General features: G+C 36.7%; 1 protein-coding gene across 1 annotated transcript in view; it reads left to right on the forward strand.

The window, feature by feature from the left end:
* The first annotated feature begins 4,886 nt into the window (after positions 1-4,886).
* The window catches only part of JARID2 (jumonji and AT-rich interaction domain containing 2), a 690,587-nt gene continuing 676,426 nt past the window's right edge, over positions 4,887-19,047 (forward strand). The window contains 1 exon segment of the mRNA XM_053714761.1: positions 4,887-5,469. Coding sequence (XP_053570736.1) covers positions 5,413-5,469 — 57 coding nt within the window. The 5' untranslated portion in view covers positions 4,887-5,412.

Raw genomic sequence — 19,047 nt, forward strand, 5'->3', positions numbered from 1 at the left:
AGCCATGTGTGGCAGGAAAATGATTGTCAATTATTGTTTTAGTGAAATTGGTATTGTGACATGTGTTATGTTTCTTTTTCTGAACAGCTTGATATAACAGTATTGCAGTACACAAATTCTGTGTGGTGTTTGTGTGTACTTTTATTCACTGCGTCCTGTCTTGCCTTTATAGCTTGAGGCGTCTTTGATTTGACAGCTCTTCATCAAATACCCGGTGAACAGTTCGATGTTCCAATATGGGAATTGCTTGGCTAATAGTGCCGGCCACTGTTTCACGGGTCTCCGCTGTTATGATGCGCCTCCGTGCAGGCCTCTTACTCTTCACACTGTTCCGTGGTGCTTCGAATCCGAAATTTTGAATTTTCGAAGTAGTAATCTGTTCACTGGTCGTTTGTTGTTCTCTCACTCACATTTGAACATTTAGTATGTGCCTATGACCGGTTATATGCAGGTTAGCCTTGGCTCTGTGTTAGGAGCTTCAACAACTTGCAGCCTTCTTAGATGCCTGCAGGCTCCACCTTTAGGTTATCTTTTTTATGAAATAACAGTTTTTCAAATTGAAATCACACTCCAATCAAACAGGCTGAGATTGCAAGGAGATCAGACCTCAATCTTATCTATTTATATGCACATCCTCCTTATCATATAATTCACTGTATACTCAAAGACCAATACTTAAAGGAATATGAAACCCAACATTTTTATTTCATGATTCAGATAGAGCATGCTATTTTAAACAACTTTCTTATTTACTTATATTAGCAATTTTTTCTTTGTTCTTTTGGTATCTTTTGCTGAAAGCAGAGATGTATGCTTAGGAGCCGGTGTCCTGGCAGATCCGTTTTGTGGAATCAGCTGTCTCACTGCAAATTCCCTCAGTGTGCATGTGCTTCATCAAGTCACCTCATCAAACATATATTTGATGCACTGTAATTCCCTCATCTTCATTATCTTTTTTGCCTCCGCCTGGGGGTTCAAGGGGGGCAAAGCCCTCCCCTTTAAACCTCATTCCTCAAGGTTCACTTGGGGTAGATACCAGAGGATCGGCGGGCGCCCCCCTTGAACCCAACAGGAAAAAAAATTGTGAAGATGGGGGAATTACAGTGCATCGTATATATGTGTGTGGCTAGCAAGAGCAGTTTTGTTGTAGAGATTAGCTTCTATGGTGGAGCGCATGTGCAGTGAGACAATATTTGATCAGACTTGGCTGATCTGACAGACTTGCGGCGATCTGAATGTGGTGATGCGCTGGAGAATTCAGTGACGTGGTGGAGCCCATGCGTAGTGAAGGAATTTGTGGTCACACAGCTGATTCTACGTCACCGGAAATTACGGAATTGGCTAATCTGAAGAATTGACTAATCTGTCAGAACATCGGCCCATTTCTGGAGCACTATATGGCAGTAGTTTTGCAAGAATGTTATCCATTTGCAAGAGCACTAGATGGCACTAATATGTCCTGCCATGTAGGGCTCCAGATGCCTACCTAGGTATCTCTTCATCACAGAATATAATGGGAACGAAGCAAATTTGATAATAATTTAATTGGAAACTTTCTTTTCTTAAATGGTATGCTGTCTGAATTACAAAAGAATATATTTGTTTGGTTTTTTTAAACGCTAGAATTTGCAGTGAATAATGTATAATGCATAAATAAAAACAATGAAGTCCCTTTAATAGCAATTGATTTGCTTTGGATGTGTTACCTCTAATGGGAACATAAAGCAACGTGGAACGAGACTAATTACATTATCAGGGACTGATACCACACCATATAAATAAATAATAATAATTAAAAGGTTTGACACTCCTGAGTTAGACCTAACTGTAAAGTTATAGTTTATACAATTTCCTAGGTATTTATGAAATTCCATAGCTTCATCTACTGCTGATGATCATTCAATATGACGTAACACACTTTTTTCTCAACACATGCATGACCCAATGCTATAGTGATCGAGAAACTGTTTTGTTTTGTCTCCCCCCTCCCCCCTTAATTGTGCTGTGTACACATTGCAAAAGATAACATCATTTATCAACAGCCTTCAACCAACAACACACACACACTACATGGAACCTGGACGCATAAGCAACCACTTGATATTAGATAACATGTCCCCATCCTTCAACCAATAGCGTGCCGTTACAGACCTCGCGTCTGTTAGTTTCAAAAAGCATGCTGGGAGTCGTAGTCCAAATTTCCTTTCTTATGGAGGCAGTTTTTTATTTTTATTTGCTTAGAAAGGACTATTTGCACGGCCTGAATCTTGAGTGAATCTGTTCATAAATCATAATTTGTTCTCTTTTATTTAAGTGACCATACCATATTAGTTAGTATTTAGAAAACTGGGCAGATTTTGCATATAACACTAAACGCTGAGTAGGCCCGTGGTGATATAAGCAGCACACTGCAAACAGCGTGAAATAAGGTTAGGGACTGTGGTAAAGTACTCATTATTTTCCACAATGTACAACATACATATAATTTAATCTGAAACCCATCACAGGAGTCATGACCTTCTCTTCACGTACCCAGTTGCCTAACGCTGTATCCACCAATTTCCCACCACTTATTAGCTCAGTTTAACTAGGCTTACCATATTTTTTAGTGGTGAAACTGGGACCACCTGGTGCGGTGCCAGTGGGGGTGTGGTCAGGAGCGTGGTCAAGGGGGCGCGGCAATTACCGGTCCTTTTAAAGTAGTAGCTTTTATGTGTGTAATGTTTCGTGGATACTCTACCCTTCCTCAGTCAAACAAGTGAATCACACAGTTTAAATAGACCATAACACCACCCCCTAGTTAAAAAGGCACCATTACGTTGTCATGGCAACCCATACACAACACGAGCAAATAAATCATTCATCTAAATCTCAGATTCTAAATAATGCCAAACATCAAGCATAATTATCACATTCATAATTATCAATTTCACAATTTAATATCTGCAGTGTAATATGTGTTTTATGTGTCTAATTAAGGAACAGAGCCAAATACTGATAAAGCATAAATACAATATTGAATGAAAGTAAAAAAGAAACACGTACCTGCTAAAGCTGTTTAAGAGGCTACTCTATACCATAATGAAGGAAGATTATAACCAAAATGCTATCCTGCATGAAGTAAAGCAAGATCCAGGCCAAAAATCCTTCCTGTCTGTACTTCCTAGTCATACCCATATGATTCCCCTAAAGGTGTATTACCGGCAATGTCACCAGGGGTCAGGGGGGGGGGGGGTGTTAAATTCTTAGAAAAATAAACCAAGTAGTACTACAAAATTAAAAAAAAAACTATACTGCTCACTCAGCCTGTATTACTAAATGTAAACTTTGAAGGACACGGACGTTAAGCTAAGCAGGGCTGTATGTAACAAAGTACCAACATCCAACTATGCTGGAGAGCCACAGTCCAGTCATTTTGAATAATGTGTCTGGGTTTCAGGTGGTCTGAAACACGGACACATGATTTGAAACCTGAAGGTGGCAACCCTACTGGGACAGAATGAACAACTGGGTGGGACACTGGGACAGCGCCTCCAAACCGGGACAATCCCAGTAAAAGTGGGACTTCTGGTAAGCCTAAGTTTAACCCCCCTAATAACGAACAAACAAAATGGAGACAAATAACAGTAATATGTCAAGGAACTATGCAGTATGCACTCGAAAATACGTGTTTTCTAGTTTGCTGATATGTTCAGTTCACACAATATTAAACTGTATTTTCTAGTTCACCGCTTCAATAATGTAGGTGGTCAGTGCTTACAAGAGTGCACAGTGGAGGTAATGCTGCTGTGGTGGTATGTGCCATAGAAATGGCTGCTATGTTTTATGATCTTCTATTGACAGACAGTTGCAATGAGCACAGTGACTGAAATTTCAAGGGAAGCTTTTAAGAATGGAAAGCCCACATTTTCTATTGTATTTCTATACACTACAGTATAAAACTGAAACATGTCAGAAAGTGATATGTGCATCGCATACTGCAGTATTAATGCTTAGTGGGTAATAGTGACAACCCCCTCGGCGTTATCGCTGGACAGGCACAAGGCCAGAAAAAAACAATATTCTAGATATAAGCCATAGTTTTGACTGTTGGCACGATTGCTTATTGTACAGATTCAAAACAATGGGTATGATTTATTTGTTTTTTTTGTCTCCTACACAGTTCACGTTTGCTTCTTGATAGCAAATATTGCTAATTTAATATAAATGTATTAAAAATGCATCACTGGTTGCAACACAATAACTGTTCAGTTAAGAGAAAATATACAGTGTATAATAAATCTGAGGTATGAATTGTGGCCCTCATAGCGGGTGAGCTACAAAAAATAAATACGTTTTATCATTTAGTGTCCAGATATTTAAAACAAGGGTCCAAAACAAATTTTATGACACTTGCTGTGCTGTAAATATGTGTGATTGGGGTTGCAGAAGACTATAAAGATATAACTCACTAAAAACTTTAGCATGTTGGGTATTTCACAGCTGCAGCACAAAATAATAGTTTTGATTTTGTATACAAATATACCCTGACTTATTAAAAAAATGTCCTTCCTGAAATTATCTATGTGTCCAAAGATGTCCTTCATAGCTGCATTTTTATTATTCACACCATCACACACATAAACCAGGTGAAGTCTAACCGGCCGCCCAAAATTAATAATGTCTTCATATGCAAGAAAGATGATAATAATAATAATAATAATAATAATAATAATAATAATAATAAAAAATGAGCTGCAGTCACTGAAAGCTCCCATGACCATGTGATCAGCCGATGTAACAGTGACATCAGAGTTCTTTTCTCTGCATGGGAACTAGACCCCACCCTGCTGGCTACTATTGGCTGAAAGGACTGAGGAAAAAAAAAATCTAGAAAGAGACACACACAGACCTACACGGTGCAGATCTCAGCGCTGCAAGAGTTCACTCTGCTGCAGCTTAAACGTGACTTCCAACATTTGTTTGTTTTTTAATTATTATTATTATATTAATTATTATTTATGCATATTCATTTTTTTTAAATTAAAGAAAAAAAAGATATCCGTAGCTGATTTTTAAGGTGCAAGATGTAGCTGCTGATCACAAGCCAATGTTAAATTTGCATTGGAAACTGTGAATAACAAACAACGAAAAAAGCAAAAAAAAAGCACAGGGCGTCGTTTTGTGTGTGTGAAGGAAATTTTTTCGCTATGATTGTTTTAATAAAGTGATTTTTTTTTTTTGAAGCGTCGAATTTTTTCTTGTCCTTCTCTGAAAAGGATTTTGTTCCAAGGTGAATCTGTTGACCGAGAATAAAAAAAAAAAGTCGGATTACCAGCTACCACTAACCCAGCAAGAAAATCAGGATATTTTTGTTATTGCTCTTTTGTGACGGCTTTAATTCATGAGTCAATTGCCATCTTTTGCCCTAACATGGATATCAGAATGAGCAAAGAAAGGCCCAAGAGGAATATAATTCAAAAGAAATATGTAAGTATATTTTGTGTTATTGTTAAATGTGGCACGGTTCCAAAAAAGACCTTTAATTACCACTGTTGTTTTATTTGGTTTGCTCTTGAGTGCTTTGCACTGTACATGTGTTAATTCTCTGAGATGGGCTTTAAATATCCCATCTGCATAGATATGCTGGCTGTGCATTATATGATTTGACCTCAAATGACACAATCATAAACCATTTTTTAGGTAGCAAGGCAGGGGGAGCTGAATGGGGACTGAAGAAACACAACTCTTGTTTTCAACAGATAGTAATGCAAGAAAAATACTCAATGAGACAAAAAAAAATGTTTATTATTTCATCCTGGTGCACTGTTATTGCTGTAATAATCAATTGAGCTCTTGTTATGGCGATATGTTCCTCTTGCAGAGGGGGGGCACATCAAATCTAATTTATGTGATCGCTGCAATAGAAGCCAACTCAGGATCGTGTTACACTTGGATACATTTGTTGGGTCTGACTTTATTAATTAAGCGGTGGGTTTAACCCCTTAGCGACAGAGAGGGCTAAAGCCAGTCGAGTGAGCTCTCTGTGGTAGCCCGTGTTTGTATGTATGTGTGTGTGTGTGTATATATATATATATATATATATATATATATATATATATATATATATAATATATATATATATATATATATATAATATCTTGGTACGGGGACTTTAGCAGCCAAATACTTTTTATATTTATTTTAAACTGCATGGTGGCGATTTCATTTCTTTCTTCCTTTGTTTTGATCTAATGTCATCCGGTGTTCTAGCAATACACTATGTTTAGAAAACACAATTTCCGCACGATAATTCAGCCAGGGTTTAAAATTACATGCCTTTGATGTATGCATGGTAAAAATATATGCTGTATTTGATCTGTCTGCCTTTGTTAGCCAAGGGACGTTTAATTATGTGTGCGTATATATATATATATATATATATATAAAAAATTTACATGATGCTGTTAAAATAGGACACGCATCAAATCATGTTTAAAGTGTAGCTGCATTGCAGAGGAATTGCACGCAATTGTAGAATACTAGTTAAGTTAGCTCACAAATAGCTGGAGGCAGACAGTCTTTGTTCATTTTTTCTTGCATAAAATGCCTGCTTTTATTGGATACGGTTTCAGGTTTGTCTTGTAAATTTGAGGGGGTGGTTGTTATACAAGAGAAACGCTGCTGAACTTGTCTATTTTCTATATTTATTTGACCCCAGCCCAAGCATATATGTTCAACTCGTGCCACCCTACAAGGAATCGTGTCGCAGAGATTCTGCCTGGCAACATCTCAACTCTCCCCCTCCTCTAAGTGGGGGTGGTGTTTGTTTGGAGAGGGGGCTTGACAAGAAAGGGGGCGCAAGAAGGTACACTTGATGTTGATGTGCATATCTGCACCGAGCAGACCGTGGCAGTACCATTGCAGCCCATAAATCAGCTCCTTCCTTCACCCCCTCCTTTTACAGCTTCAAGTATGGCTGCTGTCTGTCTGCTCTTAGGCCTTGCCTCCCCTCCCACGAGGCTGAATTTGGTTTCTCATTCTGCTCATTTCACAGACAGCTCTTCAGGCTGGAATTATTATATTGTTATACTGAATAGCCTTTAAAGAAAAAACAAACAGTGATGGGTGTAACGTAGTGATTATCAGTTTATTTTGCTTTGTTGCTATTAATGTCAAATTTCATGAAAGCCTTTAATAGTTTAACAAGTACATATGATACTCCCAATGTCTTCTATAAATAGAAAAAAATGTTGCATAACCTGGCTATTGAGGCGATGATATTAGAAGTTTGTATCTCTATATTCCTAAGGGACCTTTCAAGGGGAGTTTATAGATAGAGCATTAGAAATCCTTACCTGCTGTAAAACTGGGAGGTCCAATTTCTTTGTCTGAAAATAAAGTCTGTATTTATGTCTGATCAATTTTGGTATCTGTAATAATATGCAGGGAGAGGTAAATATATTTTAATTCATTAGCTGCTAGTGTTAAATGTATGCTAATCCATTAGCTGTTACAGAAGGGCTGCACCATGTTGTGATATGTCACAGCCATCTCAGTAATTCAGAGTTTAAAATGACATTCAATATTTTAAGGTTATATTAATAAATGCACAAAAGAGTTGATGAAGTTCCCCACAGTGGTATTTTTAGTAGCACTGACATGAATCAAAAGCTATTTTGATTGGCATCAGCATTTCTATTGGGACATCTCCTCCGTGTTACCCCCTATGGGTAATTTGACATCCTATTGGTTCATAACTTCCTGCTGTCGTGCATCCATTTTTATCTTGCAATATTTTGGGTATTAAGCCAAAAATGTAAATCATTATTTGTATCTGGCTGCCAGGAATGTGGCATATTGTATAAGGGTTAAAAGGCTTAATGTTACTATTTCATTGCACTACATTTAAAGGTTTTGAGATATATATATATATATATATATATAGTGTAATTATTTGCGTGTTTGTATATCAGTATGCATTAGGCACTAAGTTTTAGTGTGCTCAGAATAGATAATTTTATATTAGTTTGTTTTTAGCTTGACAATACCACAGACTCTAACACAGTCCAGGTATTGTTCTTTGACTATCTTGACCTTAGCAACTTTGGACTGATTCAACTAACCAGGCTCCTGATGATGTAATTCTATAGAGGGTACAGCAAAGAGTCAAACAACGGCACTCCTTGAGATTGCATGGAACATTTATTATGATAAGTGCTGCTGCACTCCTGGGCCGATACTGTGCCATCGCTTTTCATTTGAGTGGAATGAAATTTTGCTAGGATAATCACTCGGGATCTACTAAAGTGATGCTAGGTTTGGTCAGATAAGGGTAAAGAAATCCCATGTGCAACATAGCACTTTTTCTTCTCTTGTATCCCCATTGATCCTGCAGTTTGATATGATATTCTTAATTAATTTTGTTATTTTAGGCAAGTATTCTTTTTAACTTAATATATCATTACCTATTTTTTATGAATGCATCTGTGTTTTTAACAGAGATATCCATGTTTATTTATTTTTATCTTTTCCTGGGGCGTTGATTTAACTTCAACATAATTTAATAGATTCCTATGATTCCTACTTCTGAATCCTGGTACGGTTGGGAAGGGAGATTCTACTGAGGTTCTCAAGGACCCTTTAGATATATAGACCCTTAAAGGACCACTCAATGCAGTAGAATTGCATAATCAACACGTGTATAAAAAAATATAATGTAATAACACCTACTCTAAATTTCAAATAAGCGGTAGTTGTTTTTTTTTTTTTTTGGGCAAATGTATTTTTCCTACATATTTCCGGCCCCCTGTATCATGTGACGGCTATTAGCTAATCACAGACTAGTAAACGTATACCCTGTGAGCTTGTGCACATGCCCAGTAGGAGCTTGTTCCCTGTAAAGTGTGTATATAAAAAGCTTGCAAAATTTAATAATGGAGGTAAAGTCTTAAAACTGCATGCTCTTTCTGAATCATAAAACTTTATTTTGATTTCAGTGTCCCTTTAACCCTGTTATGTTAGTGTCTGATTAATAAATCATCTGTTAAGTGACAATAGTTTTTTTGTTTTGTGTTTTATGGACCAAATAAAGAACTGATGACTTATTGATTTTTGGAGTGCTGCTACCTCAATTGGATTTTGATACTCTAGGGTTTATAAAACCGAGCCCATTGGTAGCTTGCATCCTTATACGAAAACACACAAGTGCCAGACTTACTCGAACAGCAACACGCTAAAATCTGCACAAATCCATATTTTATTATGTCACTGTTGCACAAGAATGAATTTGGCAACGAAAATAGTCGAGCGGCACGAAGGGCCGCCGTCTTCCACATGCGGAAAACCACTTAATACACATCTCTAATTTTATTATGACTTTGAAACCAAAAGAAAGTCTATAACAAGTCCATGAGATGCAAAAAGTTCACTTACTGGCTTATAAAGAAACACCACCATCACCCCGACAGCATACATTTTTTTTTTTTTTTTAAAGCACATGTATGTGTGTGTGTGTGTGTGTGTGTATATTTGTGTGTGTGTGTGTATATATTTGTTTTGATAATAGAAAAGTGACCTTAATACCATTTTAAAATAGATCATCCCTCCCGACATATCCAATATAGTTTTTCTTAAGACTTTTTACTAGTTTAATACATTTTTAATCTGTCACCCAGTATACAACAACCCTTGCCTAGATCCTATTTAAAAAAAAAAAAAAAAAGTGCAGCTGGTTACTCTAATCTGATTTTAATACAATATCACAGAATAAAATATTATGGGCCAGATTACAAGTGGAGCGTGATTTTTCAGTAAACTTTTTTTTTTTGCCTGTTGGGTTGTGCTCGTATTATGTGTTGAAAGTAAAAAGTTTGCGCTCTAGTGCTAACCTGTGAGTGGAAACCGGTTACTTCTAGCACAATTAGACCATAGCGCAAACGATAACCTCTTCCCTCCATAGAATTCAATGGAGAAAAAAAACACACTACTCCTGCACATACCCGATTGCATATTCTGATGTGTGCATACCCAACTATGAAAATATGAATATTTCACATTACAATGTTCTTCACATAGAAGAATATGTTCTATTTTCATAAATGCATATTTCTACATATATCTGATGATATTTTGGTACAATATATACATACATACACATGATTATATAAAAGTAGAGATATATACAAATATATTTAGTAATATATCTTTAAAAATACAAAACATATTCTGCTATGTGCAGAACATTGGAATGTATAATATTTACACTAAAAATGCCATATAACACTTTATTAAAGGGTTATGAAACCCTCATTTTGTTTTCTTTCATGATTCAGATAGTAACCCCTATTCATACCCCCTTCCAGTGGCAAGAACTCTTTTACAGGCTTATTTATATTCTGTTCTAAACATATGTGACTGGCTGGTGCCATTGAAATGTGTGGAAGCATCTTTTTTTTATTTTAAAATACCCAGTCAGTCTATTGTTTGTGACTGTGCTTCATGTCTAAGGGTAATAGTTTAATTATTTAATAATGTTATCACAACATGTTAATGTGTATCACACTAGAGGAACATTTTGATGTCCTTAAACTTAGTATGGATTCCAAAAATATTAACTGTTTATCCAGATTTTTAAAATGGCACATAGTTTTCTGCAAGTAAGTCACAGGTTAAAGGGACAATCTAGAACAATTAAACTTTCATGATTCAGAAAAGGGATGCAATTTTAAACGGCTTTCTAATTTACTTTTATGATCATATTTGCTTTGTTCTTTGTTGAAGGCTAAACCTAGGTAGGCTCATATGCTAATTTAAGCCCTCGGTGGCTGCCTCATATCTCAGTGCATTTTGAAAGTTTGTAACAGCTAGACAGTGCTAGTTCACGTGTGCCATATAGATAACATTGAGCTCACGCCCTTGGATTTATTTATGAGTCAGGACTGATTGGCTAAAGTGCAAGTCTGTCAAAAGAACTGAGATAAGGGGGCAGTCTGCAGAGGCTTAGATACAAGAACTATAAAAATGGCTCTATGGGGTCACTTAATAGAATACATAAAACAAGGTAAAACAAAGTATATACAGATGATACACAACAATAACCCTAGTCACAGGATATACTGAACTCTCATATATTGTCAGTTCATCAGGGGTTCAATTTCCTGTAGCAATTTCAGGATCACAGTGGCTGCACTCCTCTTCACACGTACGTAGTGGAATAAAGCAACAGCATCTAGCAAATATAAGAGAGGCGCCTCATGTGTGTATCCGTCACCAAATAGACAAATCAGATAGAAAATGTCAACCACAGGGTACTCACATTTACCCTTATGTGCTAGTAGACGCAGGCTTGCAGTATAAAGGTGCGTCAGCTCATCTCCTCCAGACAGCTGCACATAGTCCAGGGACAGCTCAAACGCACTCAAAGTGATGAACCAAACGGTGGGCCCAACACATGTGCACCTGGCAATTCAGGCTTGTAAACACTGTTGTAGTTTAAAAACTGATTTATTAAAACAATATAAAATTCAGACTATGCAGTGTTAAAAACTAGTGGGTATACACAGGCTGTACCCCCAGATAGGCAACGCGTTTCTCAGCAGTTACGCTGTTTCCTCAGGCATAACAAACCCTATACTGATGCACTTATTTAAATGCTATCCTATCCAATCTGATTCTGAGAGCACAGGTATAATGAACATGTCATCTAATCAACAACAGTTGCTGTTGTGTCAGTCAGTTTCAAAACAGTGTTAGAGCTGAAATATGTCTGCTTTATATAATACAATCAATCCCAATTGATTAATCCTTGTATACAAAGCTATTTTACAGATAAAATCATATGTACATATATCCTATTGGAATAGCAATGAAAACCGCTTATGATGAAACAGAATAAAATAACTGACACATCACATATGATAGATCAAAAGTAGATGACACATTCATGCTTACATTAAGAAAGTTAATTGATACAGTGTATAGATAAAATAATAATGTAACAGCTTTGTTGAATAATACAATGAAAAAATTCTGTTGAAGCTGCCAGAAATAACCGACAACCTAAAATATAACTAATAATAAAAATAATGTGTGGACTTCAGATATGTGTGTGCACAAACTGCTATATGTGTGTGCACAAACTGCTATTCACAATTCTAATTCTAATATCATGTGTTTTCTGCAGGTCTTTTTATTAAACAAAGCTGTTACATTATTATTATTTTATCTATACACTGTATAAATTAACTTTCTTAATGTAAGCATGAATGTGTCATCTACTTGTGATGTGTCAGTTATTTTATTCTGTTTCATTATAAGCGGTTTTCATCGCTATTCCAAATGGATATATGTACATATGATTTTATCTGTAAAATAGCTTTGTATACAAGGATTAATCAGTTGGGATTGATTGTATTCTATAATGCAGACATATTTTAGCTCTAACACTGTTTTGAAAAATGACTGTTTGACACAACAGCTACTTTTGGTGATTAGATGACATGTTCGTTACACCTGTGCTCTCAGAATGTGATAGGATAGCATTTAAATAAGCGCATCAGTATAAGGTTTGTTTTGCCTGAAGAAACAGCGTAACTGCTGAGAAACGCGTTGCATATCTGGGGGTACAGACTGTGTATACCCACAAGTTTTTAGCACTGTATTGTTTGAATTTTATATGGTTTTAATCAGTTTTTAAACTACAACAGTGTTTACAAGCCTGAATTGCCAGGTGCACATATGTGTTGGGCCTAATGTTTGGTTCATCACTGTGAGTGCGTTTGAGCTGTCCCTGTACTACGTGCAGCTGTCAGGAGGAGATGAGCTGACGCACCTTTATACTGCCAGCCTGCGTCTACTAGCACATAAGGGTGCTCTATGGAAATGTGAGTACCCTGTGTTTGACATTTTCTATCTGATTTGTCTATTTGGTGACTGATACACACATGAGGCGCCTCTCTTTTATATTTGCTAGATGCTGTTAGATACAATGTAATCACAGAGATAAAAAGTATCGGGAATGGGTAATAAAGATATTATCTATCTTTCTAAACAATAACAATTCTAGACTGTCCCTTTAACTATTTATGCTCCTTGATGTTCATTTGGTTTGGTATAAAAAGGGCTGCTAAAGTGTAGCATAGTTGGTCAGTCTAGTTTTTATAGCAAGAAAATAAATGGTTTGACCTGCACTTCTTCCAAGGCAGTTTCTTTGTTTATAAAGACATACAGACTTCCTTCTGGTTCAAACATAACAAAAACGTATGCTGTTCAGCCTTGTGGACTATTAAATATGTCTGTGTAGAAAAACGCTGGTCGGATTAGTTGGTGCCCAGAGGCAGAACTTTTTTTCACTTTCTGCAATGAGATTTTTTTTTTAGGGAAAAATTTTCTGCAGGTCATATTTAAATAAAATTCAATTTTAAATTATGAAGTTACACTAAAGCACCAGCTCAATTGTAATGGGTTAGTTAACTGGAGAATAAATCAATATTTACAGTTTTATAATAAAGTGCAGTAGTTGAAAATTGCATTGCAAATTAGGTGCATTGCTCATACGGACGTCTTACATTCAGAAAAAAACAGATTTGCAGACTGTGAAAGGCTAGGGGACGGGCTTGAAACAGTCTCTGAGAGACAGTCACTTTGGTCCTACTGCTTCGCAGCGCTACTGAATATTTGACTGTTCACTTTAAACAGCACTTTGCTCAGTTTGAACTGTCGGATAGGAAAACTTACACAGTGCAGCCAGTGAACAGCTCTGTTTGAAGAGAACAGCCTAATGTGGAGCAGCAAAGAAAAGTTAAATGAACATGCATGTGTCCTGTTCTTTCTTCAGACATGCTGCATTTTCTGCGATGACATCTCAGATCACTGTATGTTCTGCCTGTTGTTAAATTTAACAAATGTTATTTTTAGGGAGAAAAAAAAAGAGAGCTGGTATCTGGACACTCTTTTTGGTATGGCCAATCAATGCTACATGATAATTACGTGTACAGGGAGTGCAGAATTATTAGGCAAGTTGTATTTTTGAGGATTAATTTTATTATTGATCAACAACCATGTTCTCAATGAACCCAAAAAACTCATTAATATCAAAGCTGAATAGTTTTGGAAGTAGTTTTTAGTTTGTTTTTAGTTATATCTATTTTAGGGGGATATCTGTGTGTGCAGGTGACTATTACTGTGCATAATTATTAGGCAACTTAAAGGGACAGTATACACTCATTTTCATATAACTGCATGTAATAGACACTACTATAAAGAATAATATGCACAGATACTGATATAAAAATCCAGTATAAAACTGTTTAAAAACTTACTTAGAAGCTGTCACTTTGGCTCTGTTGAAAAGGTAGCTGGAAAGCCCACTGCAAGTGGTAAATAAGACACTCCCCCACTCCCCCTTCTTTTGCATATGAAAAGACCCTTTACACAAACAGGAGCAAGCTGGAGTAGGTAGTCGAGCATATTCACATAAAACTTTGGGGCTTGGTTAGGAGTCTGAAAATCAGAGCAATGTTATTTAAAAATAAGCAAAACTATACATTAATTAAAAAAAAAAACTTTATGGGCTATATAAATAGATTATCTACAAAACATTTATGCAAAGAAAAAATGAGTGTATAATGTCCCTTTAACAAAAAACAAATATATACCCATTTCAATTATTTATTTTTACCAGTGAAACCAATATAACATCTCAACATTCACAAATATACATTTCTGACATTCAAAAACAAAAACAAATCAGTGACCAATATAGCCACCTTTCTTTGCAAGGACACTCAAAAGCCTGCCATCCATGGATTCTGTCAGTGTTTTGATCTGTTCACCATCAACATTGCGTGCAGCAGCAACCACAGCCTCCCAGACACTGTTCAGAGAGGTGTACTGTTTTCCCTCCTTGTAAATCTCACATTTAATAATGGACCACAGGTTCTCAATGGGGTTCAGATCAGGTGAACAAGGAGGCCATGTCATTAGATTTTTTATACCCTTTCTTGCCAGCCACGCTGTGGAGTACTTGGACGCGTGTGATGGAGCATTGTCCTGCATGAAAATCATGTTTTTCTTGAAGGATGCAGACTTCTTCCTGTACCACTGCTTGAAGAAGGTGTCTTCCAGAAACTGGCAGCAGGACTGGGAGTTGAGCTTGACTCCATCCTCAACCCGAAAAGGCCCCACAAGCTCATCTTTGATGATACCAGCACAAACCAGTACTCCACCTCCACCTTGCTGGCGTCTGAGTCGGACTGGAGCTCTCTGCCCTTTACCAATCCAGCCACGGGCCCATCCATCTGGCCCATCAAGACTCACTCATTTCATCAGTCCATAAAACCTTAGAAAAATCAGTCTTGAGATATTTCTTGGCCCAGTCTTGACGTTTCAGCTTGTGTGTCTTGTTCAGTGGTGGTCGTCTTTCAGCCTTTCTTACCTTGGCCATGTCTCTGAGTATTGCACACCTTGTGCTTTTGGGCACTCCAGTGATGTTGCAGCTCTGAAATATGGCCAAACTGGTGGCAAGTGGCATCTTGGCAGCTGCACGCTTGACTTTTCTCAGTTCATGGGCAGTTATTTTGCGCCTTGGTTTTTCCACACGCTTCTTGCGACCCTGTTGACTATTTTGAATGAAACGCTTGATTGTTCGATGATCACGCTTCAGAAGCTTTGCAATTTTAAGAGTGCTGCATCCCTCTGCAAGATATCTCACTATTTTTTACTTTTCTGAGCCTGTCAAGTCCTTCTTTTGACCCATTTTGCCAAAGGAAAGGAAGTTGCCTAATAATTATGCACACCTGATATAGGGTGTTGATGTCATTAGACCACACCCCTTCTCATTACAGAGATGCACATCACCTAATATGCTTAATTGGTAGTAGGCTTTCAAGCCTATACAGCTTGGAGTAAGACAACATGCATAAAGAGGATGATGTGGTCAAAATACTCATTTGCCTAATAATTCTGCACTCCCTGTATTTACAAATTCACTAAACAAAGGGATACTATAAAAGCACTCACATTTTCCCTCTTGTTGCTTCTGCGTGGTTGTTCTACTTGATTAAAAAGTGAAACAATATATAAACATTTAAGAAAAACACGGTTGCCAGCATTTTGTTTTTAACATACCCACTTTGTAATTATTTTTCTAATAAAGTTTCACTTTTTAATAAATATGACAACCACACAGAAACAATAAGAGGGAACATGATTACTTGCAATACCAAGTGTCACTCATGTAACAATGTTTTAGAAGGGATACTTAGCAAGCAGGGAGCTTGAGTGTGCTTTAGAGATTCCAGCATTCATAATTACTACTGTGCTTTTTAGTGTATATTGACTATTTGTCATGCAGTAGGCTGATTTACTCCAATATATAACTTAGAAAAAAAATAGTCTTGCACTTGGTATTTGTGTGGTTTGCTTCTTTTTTTTCCCTGTAGGTACCACAACCATATACACACATATATACACACACACACACACACACACATACACACATATACACACACACACACACATATATACATACACATATACACATATATACATACACATATACACACACACACATATACACGTACACACACACACACACACATATATATATACATACACATATATACACACACACATACACATATATACATACACACACATACACATATATATACACACACACATATATATATATATACACACACACACACACTTGTGCCCTTTCTGTAATGTAATTTTTGGTCCCCTTGTTGCTGAGTTTGCCTCACATGTGGATTCCCCCCCTAAAACTTCTTTGTCTCTGCTGTGGTTTTTTGGCTTATTTGCTTTTGTCCAATGTTGGTCATCTTCTCTTGGCATTTCCATTTTGTGCTTGAAGAAAGCAGCTTAGCAACCGTCCTATGCACTAACTCTTCCAGCTGTTCCATTATTCATTCTGATGCTCCCTCCCCCATCATTTAAAAACACTAGGCCTCTCGCACAGGCACCTGTTTTGTTTTTTTCTCTGCTACCTCTTACTAGATTCTTTGATGCAATATTTTCTGTCATATTATTTGTAGATATAATAAAAATATAAAGTCTTATCATTTTAAGAAAGATAAGGCAATAACAAAATGCTTTTGTTTTTAAATGTCTCCCTGTTTTACAATTCAATGCATTTGAAAGGCACATACAACCCAAAATGTTTTTCCTGATTCAGATAGAGCATACAATTTCCAATTTACTTATATTATCACATTTTCATTTTCTTGATATCCTTTGTTGAAAAGCAGAAAGGTAAGTTCAGAAGTGTCTGAAGTACTCCGTGGCAGCAGTTTTGAAACAATGTTATACATAAGCAAGAGCACTAGATGGCAGCACTATTTCCTGTCATGTAGTGTTTCAGACGTGTGTCTACCTATCTGGAAATCTCTTCAACAAAGAATTAACAAGAGAACGAAGAAAATTTGATAATAGAAGTAAATTGGAAACTTTAAAATTCTATTCTCTGTGGCCCATTTATCAAGCTCCGTATGGAGCTCGAAGGGCCGTGTTTCTGGCGAGCCTTCAGACTCGCCAGAAACACCAGTTATGAAGCAGTGGTCTAAAGACCGTTGCTCCATAACCTGTCCGCCTGCTCTGAGGAGGCGGACAGACATTGCGGGAAATCAACCCGATCGAATACGATCGGGTTGATTGACACCCCCTGCTAGCGAATCTGCAGGGGGCAGCGTTGCACAAGCAGTTCACAAGAGCAGCGATATCTGTCGGACATGATCCACTGATCGGATCATGTCGGACAGACATTTTGTTAAATAGGCCCCTCTAAACCGTGACAGAAAATGTTTGGGTTTCATGTCCCTTGTCATTTATGGAATACAAATATTTATGTAAACCAGTTTTCATGTAAGTAGGTTGTTTCCTATGTGTATGGCTTTGATCAGACTATTAGTTCTGTCATCTGGATTAAAGGGACAGTATACACTCATTTTCATATAACTGCATGTAATAGACACTACTATAAAGAATAAGATGCACAGATACTGATATAAAAATCCAGTATATAATGGTTTAAAAACTTACTTAGAAGCTCTCAGTTTATCTCTTTTGAAAAGGTAGCTGGAAAGCTCACTGCAAGTCGGAAATAAGACACTCCACCTCCCCCTTTTGCATATGAAAAGACCCTTTACATAAACAGGAGCAAGCTGGAGAAGGTAGCTGACGGTATTCTCATAAAACTTTGGGGCTTGGTTAGGAGTCTGAAAATCAGAGCAATGTTATTTAAAAATAAGCAAAACTATACATTTAAAAAAAAAACTTCTATAGGCCATCTACAAAACATTTATGCAAAGAAAAAATGTGTATAATGTCCCTTTAATAACTTTTTGGGCTGATTTCCCTTGGCCAGTGTTGCCTGTATTTCCATTTTAGCAACTCTTCTACTTTTATCCCAGGTATTCCCAAATTAAAACTCCTCCTTTCTGAATTTTTTTCCTTTTTTTTCAAAGTAAAACACCTATAAATCTGGGCACTTTAGTACCAATTTGTACTTTTTTTTAAAAAAAAACCTCCCAAAAATGCATTCTTTTACATTGAGAATATTTATATTCATTGGTTGTGCTGGTTCTGAACTTCCATGCAGCATTATTTGCTTTTTTGTTTTTTTATAATCTCTGCAGACGATGAAAGAAAAAGCTTTTAATATAATTTTAATGTAATTTGTCAATTTAACTCTTGACATATTTTTTTCTATTGATGTAATATAATCAAGGTTATAGAACCTGTCTATAATTATTTGGTGTGTTTGACTGCATTACTATTCTCAGGATACTTAAAGGGACATTGTAAACTAGATTTTTCTTTTCATAAATGTTTTGTAGATGATCCATTTATAAAGCCCATTTGATAGCGTTTTTGTAAAAATGTTTAGTATTGCTTTTTTTTAAGAACATTGTGCTGATTTTAAGACTGCTAACCAAGCCCTACTGTGTCAGATAAATGCATGTGTTTTCAGACTCCTGATGGCTCCTGTTTATCTGTCTTTTCATATCGGGGGCAGGGGGTGTCTGCTGCTCTTGTTTTCCAAGCCCC

This window comes from Bombina bombina, chromosome 5 (genome assembly GCF_027579735.1).
Source record: "Bombina bombina isolate aBomBom1 chromosome 5, aBomBom1.pri, whole genome shotgun sequence".
Classification (NCBI taxonomy): Eukaryota; Metazoa; Chordata; class Amphibia; order Anura; family Bombinatoridae; genus Bombina; species Bombina bombina.